At 32.3% G+C, this 14,723-nt stretch overlaps 1 protein-coding gene across 13 annotated transcripts in view; it reads right to left on the minus strand.

Moving 5' to 3' along the window:
• Positions 1-6,605: 6,605 nt before the first annotated feature.
• The window catches only part of LOC143240103 (sodium- and chloride-dependent taurine transporter-like), a 59,477-nt gene continuing 51,359 nt past the window's right edge, over positions 6,606-14,723 (minus strand). For 11 of the 13 annotated variants that reach the window (XM_076481968.1, XM_076481969.1, XM_076481971.1 and 8 more), the window contains 5 exons: positions 13,180-13,317; positions 12,512-12,614; positions 11,603-11,703; positions 8,920-9,090; positions 6,606-7,238 (listed from right to left, as the gene is read on the minus strand). In XM_076481968.1, the coding sequence (XP_076338083.1) occupies positions 7,080-7,238; positions 8,920-9,090; positions 11,603-11,703; positions 12,512-12,614; positions 13,180-13,317 (672 nt within the window). In that variant the 3' untranslated portion in view covers positions 6,606-7,079. The remainder of the gene's footprint in view (positions 7,239-8,919; positions 9,091-11,602; positions 11,704-12,511; positions 12,615-13,179; positions 13,318-14,723) is intronic. The other 2 variants (XM_076481972.1, XM_076481978.1) reach the window with 1 other exon arrangement.

Below are 14,723 nucleotides of genomic sequence, written 5' to 3' on the forward strand. Positions count from 1 at the left end.
TAAAATCCGTTTCATTATTTTTGCAAGATTCCAAAAATGTAGGCAAATGATTTTGTACAAAAACTTCGGCTAATGATTGACTTCTTGGTATAGTAGCGTTGAAATGGTTTCTATCGTTGAGCAGGTTATTTTCTATTGTTCCGTAGAAAGAAGAATGCTAAAGGTGTAGAGAGCGCTTTAATTCTTATACTACAATATGTACAAGTTAAACGTTCGTTAATAGGCCTAATTTCACAATAATATATACAGTAAACAGTAAAGTAACAATGTTAGTTATTTGCTAGTTTTATCTAATACGTACGGCCACGTATCTGTAGTTTTCTTCTTTTTAAACACAAAGTTAGCATTTACAACTGAACAATAAAGGCAATAAACAATCCAAATCAATCAATAACGAAAGGAAGAAATTGAACGTTATATCTTACAACCACGACACTGTATTTATATGTTACTACACCATTAATGACTAGTACAGAATGGAAAGGATTTGTTTGTCGCAAATTTTATCAAACTATTATTTGTTATTAAGCACAAAGCTACACGTCTACAGAAACTTGGTTTCTTAGCATTGTAATTCCGCATTATCAAACAAAAGCCACGACACTTATTTAATTAGCAAGATAAAACCAAATTTAGGGAGTCACATTAAGCGTTGTAAAGCCGGAGACATGCCGCTATGCCACTGTAGTCAAATTGTTTTGTACAATTGATTATCTTTTCAGGGATTGAAAAATGGAAAATTATATTTATACTCATGAAATCAGAAATTATTTCTGGCACTTTTACTGTAATTTCATCAAGTCTTATATTTACTGTATAAATACTTAATTCAAGGTATATATAATAGATATCACGGTTTAAAAAAAACAAAACTCACGATTATTTTAAAACAACTATTTAATACACAATTTTAAAAATAAGACAGTTTCCAGTTTCAAAATAACAATAAAATGCCAATAACGTACTATACAATATTAAAATCAATTAAAAAAAACGATGGTACTGGGAAAAACAGTCTCTTATACCATATATTTCAACGTATATCAATGAGTCATCTCCAGGAATGTCATCGGCGTTTTTGTTTATTTTTATTATCGATTTTAACTTTGTATAGTATGTTTTTTTAAAAAAATTGAAAATTGTCTTATTTTTAGAATTGTGAACTAAATAGTCGTCGTTTTAAAATAAACATGTGTTTTTCTCAAACATTGAACATTAAATAAGTGCTAAGGAATTTTAAATTGGGTATCAAAATCTTTATTATCCTTTGGAAATTATAGGACTCAATGTTTTTACCACAGTATATCGACTGTAATGTTGTAACATCTACTCTGTTACAGAAGTAAAAAATAAAATCTTTATTCATAACAGTTTTTCTTGAAGTTTCCCAATCTAAAACGACCTGATGATTAGGGTACTCGACTTGAAATATAAGGATGGCGGGTTTGAAGCCCGGCACCGTACTTTCTCGTTCATTCAGGCGTACGGACGTTATAAAATTACTATCAGTCCCATTTCTCGTGGTAAAAAGGGTAATCCAAGAGTTGACGGTGGGCGGTTTTGATTAGCTTTTTCCCTTTTTAAGGAGATAACGGCTCGGCATGGCTAGGTAGGTTAAGGCGTTCGACTCGTAATCCGAGGGTTGTGGGTTCGAATCCCCATCACACCAAATATACTCGCCATTTCAGCCGTGAGGGTGTTATAATGTGACAGTCAATCCCACAATTCGTTGGTAAAAGAGTAGCCCAAAAGTTGGCAGTGGATGTTGATGACTAGTTGCCTTCCCTCTAGTCTTACACTGCTAAATTAGGGACGGTTAGCGCAGATAGCTTTCGTGTAGCTATGCGCGAAATTAAGAAAACAACAAACCGAAACACGATGAACATACAGTACGTGAGCAATTTATACAGCACTGCCATTTGTATTAATTAGCCACACTTTACTTTGCAATCGGTCAACAGGCATTTTCTTATTTGAATATATTCTAGGACCAGATATAACACGGTTTTTACATAGAAAAGTAACGAATATAGAAATCGCGGATTTATAATGTGGAAGTAGAAAGAAGCTTTGGTAGGCTACAGCATATTGTCATTAATATCACACATTTCGACTTTTTTTTTGACGTCACATGCCGGTGCAATTAGCTCTCACTACGGGAAATAATACTTGTTTATACTAAATTGTTTAACACATTCCTTGAAGAGGGGATTGACAAAATAGGATAACCTGCAGTCTCACAGATTTCAATCCCAATATATATGTATAGGGTACTCTTGCTTCACGTGTCACATTTCCTTGCAAAATCCCATACGTTGACTTTACTAGAAATAATACTTTGATTTGTTATGAATTTCTCGCAAAGTCACTTAAGAGCTGTCTGCGCTATTCATCACTAATTTTGCAGTGTAAGACTAGAGGTAAGGCAGCTAGACATCACCACTCTCTGCCATCTCTTAGGTTATTATTTTGCCAAAGAATAGTGTGGGTTGACCATTAAATTATAACGCTCCTCATGGCTGAAAGGGCTAGCATGTTTCGTGTGGCAGAAATTCGAACCAGCGACCCTCAGATTACGAGTCGATCGTTCTAACCACCTGGCCTCGCCGAGCCCTCATGTGAACAGACTATAGAGAAAAAATTGCGCAAAACTTGAACAAATAGTTGACACAAACTGTCGGTGTAATAACGTATAGATAAAGCGTGGGTCAGGGAAATGGAAAGGACAGAATTTAAGTAAAAAGAACTCTCAAATCTTCGATTCACGTGATACTTGTTCTTTCAAGCTAACCCTTCTACTAACAGTTTCATTCTTACTAGTACCAGAAGCCTGATAAAAGACCAGTGCTCGAAACATTGTTTTCGTGTTGTATCAAAAATTATTTTTTAACTTGGCGAGTTTTCCCAATTACTTTTTTAATAACTAGAAGTTTTGTTTTATTCAACTTGTGTTTTATTGCTCGAACCTCTAAACAGAAATAACTTCTGTAAAAACAAACCATCTTCTCAACTGAATCTTGCAATACGTTATAGACTACTTCTAAGGATATGGAGATGCTTATTGTACGTTTTTATTTCACTGGTCTCGCTGCTTCACCAGATATCAGAACATTGCACCACAACGCTGATTTTGTTTTTTGCACAAAACATTTTAAAAATTCGTTTGGTTGACATTGTAGTTGTGTTCAGTAGACTAGTTCTGGTACTGCAATAAAAACCTCTTGGCCAGTATTCACGATTATTTAAAAAAAACTTCGAATGTTATTTGTATACATCTTACTTGGAAACAAACCAATTAAGAGGATTGTAAAAACAAAAGCAGCAGTCTAAAATAACAGTGAAGATGTAAATCCATAAGAATGGCACTTTTAAAACGTTTTTGTGGCATTAAAGGAATTCAAAATTTTTTGTAACTTATTTTTAAGTTTTATTTTTTTCTGTCTTGTCTTTTACTGAGGTGGACTGAACAACAAAATAGATAAGCCAAGAAAAATCTTTGATAACTTTTATGTTGCGTTAAAACTAAACAGACTGAACATGACTTGATCGCTTCTACCGGATCATAACTAACTATGGTGATAACTCTATACCCAGATGCAATGTTACTGTAATGTTCTTTTGGGTAGAATAGACATTACCTACTATAGAGAAGGTAACAGCTGGAACCGTATAATGGTTTCTGCAACTCTGATACGTTAGTTCAGTAGGTGAAAGTTAGAGCCATAGTAGTTTGGATGGAACTGGAAGCTATGTTTTTGTTTAGTTTGTTTAGTTTAGTTAAAGTTAAAATCATGGCTGCCAGAGTCTCATACAGAAAACAACGTTTTATTTAACTCAGTTTAAAGAATGATAACTTATGTACACCCAGACACTGTTTTAGTCGCGTCTATTACTGTTTTTTTTTCTAGCCAACATAATTAAGTTTATTATATTTAATAAACTATAATAACTAGTTTTATAATTGGTATATATTACAGTTAAATCTTTAAACAGTTTATCATTAAATTTTAACATTTTTCTTCTCGTTAATAATTCTTCTTACAAAATAGTTTAACAAGTTTCTTTCCCCCAACATAAATTTTGATGTTTCTCTACATTTCATAACTGTAAATCGAGTATTTTTGGTAGAGATTTAGATAAGAATGTTTTTAGTTCATATACGAGAAAGAACTTCTCATATTCCATCTGTATCTTATATATTATGAGAGAGAAAAAGATTCCTTAGTCCCACATTCTTCAATTAAAGAAAATCACGAAAAACTCAGTTACAGAAATTTCTGCTAATCCTGTTCAGAAATCCCAGTTTTATTGAAGTCAAAGCTAAAAGTCACAGCTGTTAGACATTCTGAAAATGCTAAATGTTTCTTGTTTTTAGTTTTTCTGCTTTTAAAATAGGAGATTTAATGAAGGTTCTTAGGCAATCGTCTCTCCGAAGCGTATCACTGGAGAGTTTAAAGGTTTACAACATTAATATGTGGGAGGGGTTGATTCCTCATGGTAGGTAGATCGTATATAGCTTATAGTGTAGCTTTGTGCTAAGACAAACAACGCATTTTTAATCATTAAAAAAAAGTAAGTTGTGTGTTATTGCCACATTTCTATTTCATTTATTTAATACAGCAGCTTTGGTATCGCAAGGCTACAATTTTTTACACATTTTACTCACCTCTTAAGCTGGTTTGTTTTTGAATTTCGCGCAAAACTACACGAGGGCTATCTGCGCTAGCCGTCCCTAATTTAGCAGTGTAAGACCAGAGTAAAGGCAGCTAGTCATCACCACCCGCCAATAACTCTTGGGCTACTCTTCTACCAACGAATAGAGGGATTGACTGTCACATTGTAACGCCCCCAAGGTTGAAAGGGTGAGCATGTTTGGTGTTATGGAGATTCAAGCCCGCGAATCTCGGATTACGAGTCGAGTGCCTTAACCACCTGGCCATGCTGGGCCTCTTAAGTTGGCAAGACCAGTTTCTATAAATATCCTAATATATACATGCCCTGCCACATAAAGTGTACATACATTGCTTCACCGAAGATTATTTGTTGTTGTTGTTATGAATAATACATCTTCGTATCTATTTCAAAGCTAATAAGACTGTCTGCCACCACACTATTATCAAAAGGAATACAGCCGGTCAGTTGGCACTAATGGCATAAGCTGTAGCGTACATTCTGTGGTGTTGGTTGGATTGAAACCTGAGTTGACAGCTAGAAAGTCCAGTGTTTATACCAAAGCACTATCTGATAAGAAACATTAATACTTTGAACGTACTCTACATTAAATTTAATGAAGAAACAGTAAGACTTTAGTTTTTTTTACAACGTTTTTTTCAAAACTGGATGCTTTGAATTAATCTACTATGGAAAAAATTAAAACCATTGTTTGTTTGTTTGTTTGTTTGTTTTGGAATTTCGCACAAAGCTACTCGAGGGCTATCTGTGCTAGCCGTCCCTAATTTAGTAGTGTAAGACTAGAAGGAAGGCAGCTAGTCATCACCACCCACCGCCAACTCTTGGGCTACTCTTTTACCAACGAATAGTGGGATTGACCGTTACATTATAACGCTCCCACGGCTGAGAGGGCGAGCATGTTTGGCGCCACTCGGGCGCGAACCCGCGACCCTCAGATTACGAAGCGCACGCCTTAACGCGCTAGGCCATAAATAAAACCAACGATAGAAACTGTAAAATCTCAAAGAATTAACACTAAACATAACCAAAAAAAACTCCGTGCTCTAAAGTAAACTCCATTTAGTGTTAAAGAAACAAATTACATCACAATAACGAACAAAATATTTTGTTTGAATTTGACTATTATGAATTCTACAGTATTGATTTTTTTCTAGTGAGGATTTGAAATGAATATTTTTCAGCTACGGCATAGCGGCTTATAAAGTGGTTCCGAGTTTCAGAAGTACAAACTTTTAGCTCCTTACGCCATCTTTCGACTAATCTTAAAATTAATTACAGTTTTAGAATCAATTGACAGACTTGACAATACCCAAGATCTCGTAGATTAATTTATTCTAACCCTGCCTAATATAATTTTAATTAGACGGTAGACTGGTAAAGATCCTGACAAGTAATAAAACCGATATGATTATATGCACGGCCCACGCTGGTGCTGATAAAGGTAGCTAAGAAAGGGGGAAAAAAAAAAGACTTGCAGATAACTTGACTCTAATCTTGCCTTAACAAGTTTTAAGTGGCACAGCTACTGAAGACTTCCTTTTTTTTTTTTTTTTATTATTATTATTATCATCAGTACGCATTCACTCTGGATACCATATTTCACTTCCAGTCTGTTTCAGATTTACAAGTGTAAATCTTAAACAGACACAAAGTGAAATATGGTATCCAGAGTGGATACATACTGAACACACTGTTAAAAACTATTTTGATACCCTTCATGGGCATAACACAGATAGCCCATTGTGTAGCTTTGTGCTCAACTGCAAACAAGTAAATATATCTACAAAAATAAAACAAAAAATCATTGCCATTTAGATAAATCAGTAGATTCTCTAAACACAACTGATATAAAAAATGATTTATCAGTACACAACTTATTTAAAACTCGAAATAAATCTATTGTGGCAAGAGAATGGTTTTTAAAGAACTTTCCTTTATTTTGTAAATCCATAGGAGGCACATACCCCACCCCAAAATATCTAAGAATTTCCAATAACAACATCATATTATGAGACATCCTTTCAGAAATATATATTTCACCTGAAACAAAACATTAACATTTTGAACATACTCTACATTAAATTTAATGGAGAAACAGTAAGACTGTTATATTGTAGTTTTTTTTTTTTTTTTTTTTTTTTTATAACTTTCTTTTCAAAACTGGATGCTTTGAATTAATCTACTATGGAAAAAATTAAAACCAACGATAGAAACTAAAATCTCAAAGAATCAACATTACACATAACAACAACAATTAAAAAAAAAATCAAAAAAAAAATCAGTGCTCTAAAGTAAACGCCATTTCTGAAATATCCTTTCATAAATATATATTTCTATTTCATGATTGTTTCTCTTCGGGAAAAACATTTACAATCTATTGAATGGTATCATGTCATACTAAGTTCAGGTTGTTTCTCTTCCATTACTTGGGAGTGGGGAGATACTGGAAGGGTGACGTCACAGTTTCCAACTGACTGAAGTGGAACATTTTCTTGATGTCTCTTGAGGCTAGGAGTCAGGGATGGTGAGGTTAATATTTTCCATCTCTGAAAAGCAGATAAAATTTAACAACTTTATATTTTACTTAGTTCTATATGGATAGAAGTGAAAAAACTACACGTTAATTTCAAGCCAAATAAACACGGTTCTAATAATTAAGTCATGACAACGCATCTAAAAGATGATTGGTGTGGGTATTAAAAAACTTTTATTAAAATAAAGTAGAGAACAACATTTTGACTTTCTTAGGTCATCTTCAGGTCAAAACGTTGTTCTCTACTCTACTTTAATAAAAGTTTTAATAACTACACCAACCATCTTGACATACATTTTTACTTCAAGTGGGTTTCTCATCATCACAAATAGGTTGTGAACACTGGAATGTGGTAGTGATGAGAAAGTTATGAATACTACAACACACTGCTTGCATTTCATTCTTTTCTTCGACTCACTGAAGTACTCCAGCTAAAGAAGACAAACATTTGTAGGAATATCATATGTAGGTTCAAAGTTAAGAATAAAATTTCAGGAACATTAAATGTTTTTGTTCATTTACCAGTTTTTACAGTATTATGAAAAAACGAAAATAAAGCTTGCTGTTGAATAATGTGTGGGAAAGTGCCTCATTTGTTATAGTCCTAAATGAAATCCCACCTGAAGTTCTCTTGTTCAGGTATCATAAAAAAATGTTTTAAATTAGTTCAAACACAAGAAACTATAGATCTGATATTGCAGTAAATTATGAGAGAATGACAACACTTTTTCTTGTCTCAAATGTTTTTCTATACACAACAGCTACTTCTGTGGACAAAATGTCAATGTTTACCATTTTGTTTGTGTTAACCCTAATGATCTTAAATTGATATTAAAAGTTTCCTTTTTCTGTTTCAATAGATGCTACTTGAGTGCTGTGATGCAAATTGCTAATTACCATTATTGTTGTTCATTCCTTGAACAAATCTACTAAGTCTAATCTTTACAGAGATCAAAGCTAATTAGTCTACATGGTGTGCCAATATTTCATCTTCCTTCTGTAGTTTACTTAGTTAAACATCAGAGGAATCCAACATTAGGGCCCTTTGCGTACTGAATATATATTACTTTCTGAATACATCTTTTAGAAAATATTAATAAACATTATCTGCATTTCCTACTTTGAATAAAGTCAAAGAAAACAGATAGATACACGTAATTAATGTGGATCACAAGACTATACGTTGAAAGTGTACACAATTTCAACTTTAATGTGTATCTGTGTGTGTTATAAGGCTTAGGCATTAGCTGTCTGAAAGACTTTATAATTAATAGTGCTACAAAATTATGTTACACAGATTTCTTCACAAATAGTTTCATCAGATTTTGATATTCTGTTAAAAACTTAAGATTTTATTCACTTTTGTTCACACTTAGTCTGTTCAAGCAGCACGTATAAACTAGAAAAACAAAATACATTACAAAAACAAACCTTAGTTTTTGCTTGAAGTACCTATTCTGCAACAAACATCCACATGTAATCATTCTATTAAAACAAAATCTTCACAATAATTCTAAATGTTAAAAGTATGCAATGACCACAATATGTCATTTATCTCATTATAAAACCATATTCAAAAAACATTTCAGCATTTTAAATTAATTTAATCAGAACATCTCTTAACTAGCATTATTTTTCTTATTCCAAACATCACAACTGTCAAGAAATGTAGAAAAAATATAGCTGAAACTTACCTGAGAAAAGGACCCAGAAACAGTATTAAACTTGTATAATGAGTACAATGGAATACACAGCATAGATGATAATGCTAATATCCAACCAGTGGCAATAGCCCACAGAGGATAATGGTAGCTACGGTTGTAAGTTAGTGGCGTGTAGGTTATCAAGCTAAAGAGGAAGATACCCTAAACAAAAGAGGAAACGAATATACACGTTACAATCTATACAACACAAGATGTGGCATTAATGGTACCTATTTCACAGAATGCACAAGTCATTGCATGCATCAATGTTTATTCCAGCTCACTATCCTTTCCCTACTCTGATAAGTAGGTTTCTTGTAGGAAATATGGTTTCTGGTTATCTAAAAATGAAAATATAATGTGATAATGTTGTAGACTAAGGCAAAACTTATTTCTGAAAAGAATATCATTACATTTATCCCATTTTGATACAAATAAAATGGACCACATTAAGGAATTTTTTGAAATATGTTTAAGCCATATGTACTCTGATATGTCATCTAATTGCAGCTCTGAGCATTTAATTCAATCTTAAAACAGGTACCTACAACTGTAGCAGGCCAAAACTAACAAGTTAACAGTGAACTTCCATTCATCCTGTGACTTAATGCCAGTGGAAGATCCACATTTCTAGGTGGGTTTCTTTTTAAGTATTATAAAACCATGGTTCTGATGAACATGAAATGTGGATTTGTTTCAAAGAGGTAACTGAGACATGATTGTGCGAGACCACTGTATATACCGGTATATGCTGAATGAAAAATGGATTTGTTTCAAAGAGGTAACTGAGACATGACTGTATATGCTGAATGAAAAATGCTGTCTTCCAGAGGGTTAACTCATCAACAGTTGTATAACCATAACCTAAGAGTATTCACAGAACTGTTTTACAACAGTGGTTTTGCATTACCATACTAAGTTATTACAAATTCAGATCATTTTATAATTGTTTTGTAAATCGTACATATAACCAGAAGAGATACACATCAGTAAATAGTGGTACAAACAACAACATCAATAGCACTGGAATAACAAACACAGGTGGTACAAAGAATGTCATAACCCTAAGAAGTATTACCCATAAAATAAATGCTTTGAACAATTGTACCAAGGTTCATAAGTTATATTGCATACCACATGTCAGAATGTGAAATTAGATTCCCAAGTGACTTCAATGAAAATGAATTCAGGTACTTAATAGAATCAAGAAGTGTCTACTTTGGCAAATGTTACAAAATATGCAAATTCTTCAGAAACACTAGAGCCTGATATAAGAAAGGGAAACATTTTGCTACTTTCAACATTCCAAACATCAAAAGAGCTCATGGCCCAAAGATCTTACCTTTGACAAAATAGAACTTAAGGAAGTGTTATACATGTTTACTTCATATTTACAAAACAGTTGAAGACAGGAGAAGAAGAAGGTACTGAGTGTGGTAAGTACCTTGATGAATGTCAAATGGAAATGGACTCCATAAAGCAAGGACACTGTGACTGCCCTCCTGGATGATGAAAACTGCAGCTACTGGTTATGGGTTAGTACTTTAGTTTTCAGCTAGTAAGAACTAAGTGTAGTCATCATGTGCCTTTATATTTCACAGTAAGGACATTAAGAGAATAAAGTTTCTCAAACTCAACACTTGGGACCAACTGACTCGATTGTTTTCACACTTCAGAACTCGAAAAATCATACATGTAAATAGAGTGTGTTTTGGGCTTCTGGTTAATGTATAATTATGAAACATTTAACTATTGCAAACCTATGACAAAAAATTGCACACTGATTTTTAACAAAAAAATACGGATAGGAAGGGGCATTTTTATTTGTAAACTTACTGATGTGAGTAGGTGTTCAAAACACAACAATGTGCAAGACTACCTAACTTTATGGCAACTGATAAAAGTAAGTTTGATGAAAGATCAAAGTAAACCAAGTAAGAATACAAGCTAGCTTCATCCTAAACCTTGTAATCAAACATTCTTGGTTTCTAATCCAACCTGAATCAGCATCCCAAATTGATATTTTTGGCTTACAGTCCAAACTGTGGCTATTGTATGGAGTAAAGCACATAACATTTTGTGTATATTTTCTACATACAACCAAAGTCTTTCATTACAACAGTGCCAGGCAGAATATTGCCCTACTTTTAACATAAGCTCATGTGTACTACTTGTATTCAAACATAACTAAATGTTTTAACATACTAATATGCAAGCCCATACAGATTTTTTCTTTAAAAAATGCTCATACATTATAAAATATGGTTTTAGTGGAAAAACATACACTGTGTGCACCAGATAGTAAGGTACAAAGCATGTATCTTCTGAGCTGACATTTCATAAAAGAAATGCGTTTTTCAACACCTTTTACTGCTAAATTTAAAAATAGTTACAAGTAACAGGTTTATATTTTACATAAATAATACAAAAAACAAAATTCGTGTTTTAATATTTCCCTAATTAAAATACTAGTTTCAAGTTTTTATGTAACTCTGCTGGAACATGATTCCAGTTGCACTGTTGCAATGGAAAATGCAAGTGTTGACAAAAGTGAAAGTTTTTTCTGATAAGTAAGCATTCTTGTAAACAAATTTAACATGGCTGATCACAAACACACTATTATTAATTTTAACATGCTTAAACTGAATATTAACAAAAACTTCTGGTTACTTACAGATGTCATTAGTGGTGTAAAAAAACACCAACACCATTGTAACCATGGGCCAATGCTAAAACCAAGCATATCTCTGATGTTTCCATAGAACCGGTTAACACCTATTAATATGGAAAGAAAACATTAAAATAGCTCACATTAGAGAAAATAAAATGCTTTCATTGGTTTTTAAATAAAACGTTTTGGCTGTTACACTACAGAATATATTTGTAATTACTTGCTTACTATCAAAAACTAGTTGTAAAATGATGTTTTATAAAAACTAATTTCCTAGGTCACTCAGGCGTTATCTTTACTGAAAATGTACACTTAAAGAAATAAAAATATTAACTTTACAGTATTCTATGACCTTAAATATATTCTGCTATTTTTCATTAACTAATATATTTGAAATTTTAGTCTATGCTAACAACACATGAACTATCAAGTGAGAGATTTCTGCATGCATTGTCTATAAAAGTTTATATTAAAATGTGGTTCTTGAACAGTAACCACTACTGTTCCTAATAGTTTACAAATTACAAAGAATTCAAATTAATTCTGAAGGAAGTTTGGAAGCCAGTCTGATGGAAATCAAACAACATTGGGCTTTTCATTCTCAAGATTTGAAAATCTTTTTAATCAGGAGATTTATTAAACATCCAAGCTTGAAAATATAAAATTCAATAAATAAATATGTTAAAAATAAATGTTGAAAAATGTTTTTGAAATGTCCACATATATTAGCTGACAATAATTTTAATAAATCTTAACCACACATGTAATTTAATACTCTCGCTTCACAGAGTTCATTGAAAAAAAAAAAAAAAAGACTATACTCCTGGTACAATGTTAAATCAAGACAGTACTTCTAATTTCAAATATAATATAAGGTTATTAGTTGTAACTTTTCAGTTCTCTGTGAATTACCATATATCCATGATATGACAAAACATTCAAAGAAGCAAAACCATAACAAGGTCATCCCGCTGGCACTATAGTAATCAAATATCTGAAAAACGTACATTCCTCCCTAAATGTGAAAACAAAACAAAACACACTTCAGTAAAAAATCTCTAAATAATTAGATGGTTATAAATTGAAAAATGTTCCTTCTATGAAATAGAGAATATTTATTCTTCAGATATAAAAAGGAATTCTTCTTCTTAGGTTTGTTACTAATTAAAAAACACACCAAGGTTTTGATGTTATATCAATTTGAAAATACTTGTTAATACTGTTTGTATGTTAAAAGGTGAAACTAAATACATGTACATGCTTTAAAGTTTGCCTAATAAAACATTAAATCCAAAAACTGGAAGATACAGATAACCGTTTTTTGTCTTTTTATTTTAAGAACCAAGTTTCACCAGTTTTTTCTTATATGATAAAGTTAATGTTATTATACAATGAAAAGCTTCACTTTTCCTATTACTTTATATCTAAAATAACTAGGTCTGTGTTAATAAGTGCCTAACACACACATTATCTAATATCTTTTATGACAAAAAATTCTACAGTTATTAAGCCTTAACAGATATGAAAACCCATACTGAAAAGACACCATCATCTTCACATTAAATGTTAATCCTACCTACCTCTGTGACCATACAGAGCCCCACCAAGAAAGCAGCAAAACAGTAAGTAGCAGTAAATAATTCACGCCTGTAACCTTTCCTTAATACATGAGGAAATGAATCTACAATAGCTGTAATTACACCTTCTACACACACAAACTGAAAAAAGGAAAATCCAAGTCACTTCAAAAGAATCTTTTAACATTTCATGTTTTCTGAATACATATGGAAGTCTATAAAACAAAAAAACCCTGGTAAGAGAAAAAATATACACACAAGTTTTAATTTATTTTATTAACAGACTCAAAAGAAGTGTTTTTTTTTGTGATATATCACTGCTTTACCCAGAGTAATCTGCTCACAACCAACTTTGAAGAAAAATGTCTTTAGACAGTCAATGTACAGGAAAATGGAGTTAAGCCCAGTCCATCTATAGTTGGATAAACTCTAAGCAATAAATTCCCATATTAAGAACAGCAGAGCTATGTTCCTATAAAGTTCATCTATTCACCAATAAAACTGGTTGACAGTCTTTGGAACATACTTCAAATATGACATTTCAATTAAAAAAATTTAGTTCTTTTACTAAAATACATAATTATAAACTTCTGATAATAAAACAAGGCTTTTTCAGTGTTATAACAACAGTATTTAGATATAATAAAGCTCTCTCAATTAAAACTACTAAATAAAAATTCTTAATTGAAGCCAGCCCTTATCATTCATATAATTATCAAAAGGAGACAAGGCAGGTGTATTTCCCCCCTCATAATTTCAAAGAATGCATCTTTATCTTACAATTTCCTCCCACACTAGCAACAACAGTTGATCTTATGACAATTTTTCCTGAGGAATTTTTTCAACTGCACAATTGTATTTTAACATCCTACAGGTCTAGTAACAAATGATTCAAATAAAGATGAATTTTTCTAGTAAATACATTTATTTATCAACTCTGGAATATAATTTTATAATCTTAAACATGTTTAATATTTATCTACTCAAACTTAATTATAGAAGTGAATTTTCAACTACATGAATATTTTCACAGGTTCACACTGTGGTCAAGTGCACACTACAAAAACCTCTGCCTTACAATTTAAACCTTTCAAACTCACGTTGCTTAAATATGCATTACTTGTCACAGATAAAAGACAAGTAAAATAGTTCTTTTGTTAAATTACATTATGTAACAAAATTTTTACTTTTTCTTGTTCCTGGGCAGAAAGTGTTATTTCCCAATTGCTTATGCCTAAAGTAAATGGGAAAAAACCTATTTTTCTCTTCAAACTTTGCTTTTGTGACATAGATAATGAAATTTTCAAATTTACTCATCTTCCAGAACATTCCACATCTATTCAGTGCTAAGTAACCGAGATAGAATTTTCTAGAACTTTCCACAATACACACACACACACACACACACACACACAGGGGCTCACCACTCACCATTTCAATTCAGTTCTAGCTGCTTAAGTGAACACATAGACCTATCTCTGATAAAATCAGATGACATGAAGCTGCATTCTGCTATGTATGTGGCCAACTTATCAAGAGAAGTGGAA

The sequence above is a fragment of the Tachypleus tridentatus genome, chromosome 13 (assembly GCF_004210375.1).
Source record: "Tachypleus tridentatus isolate NWPU-2018 chromosome 13, ASM421037v1, whole genome shotgun sequence".
Taxonomy (NCBI): domain Eukaryota; kingdom Metazoa; phylum Arthropoda; class Merostomata; order Xiphosura; family Limulidae; genus Tachypleus; species Tachypleus tridentatus.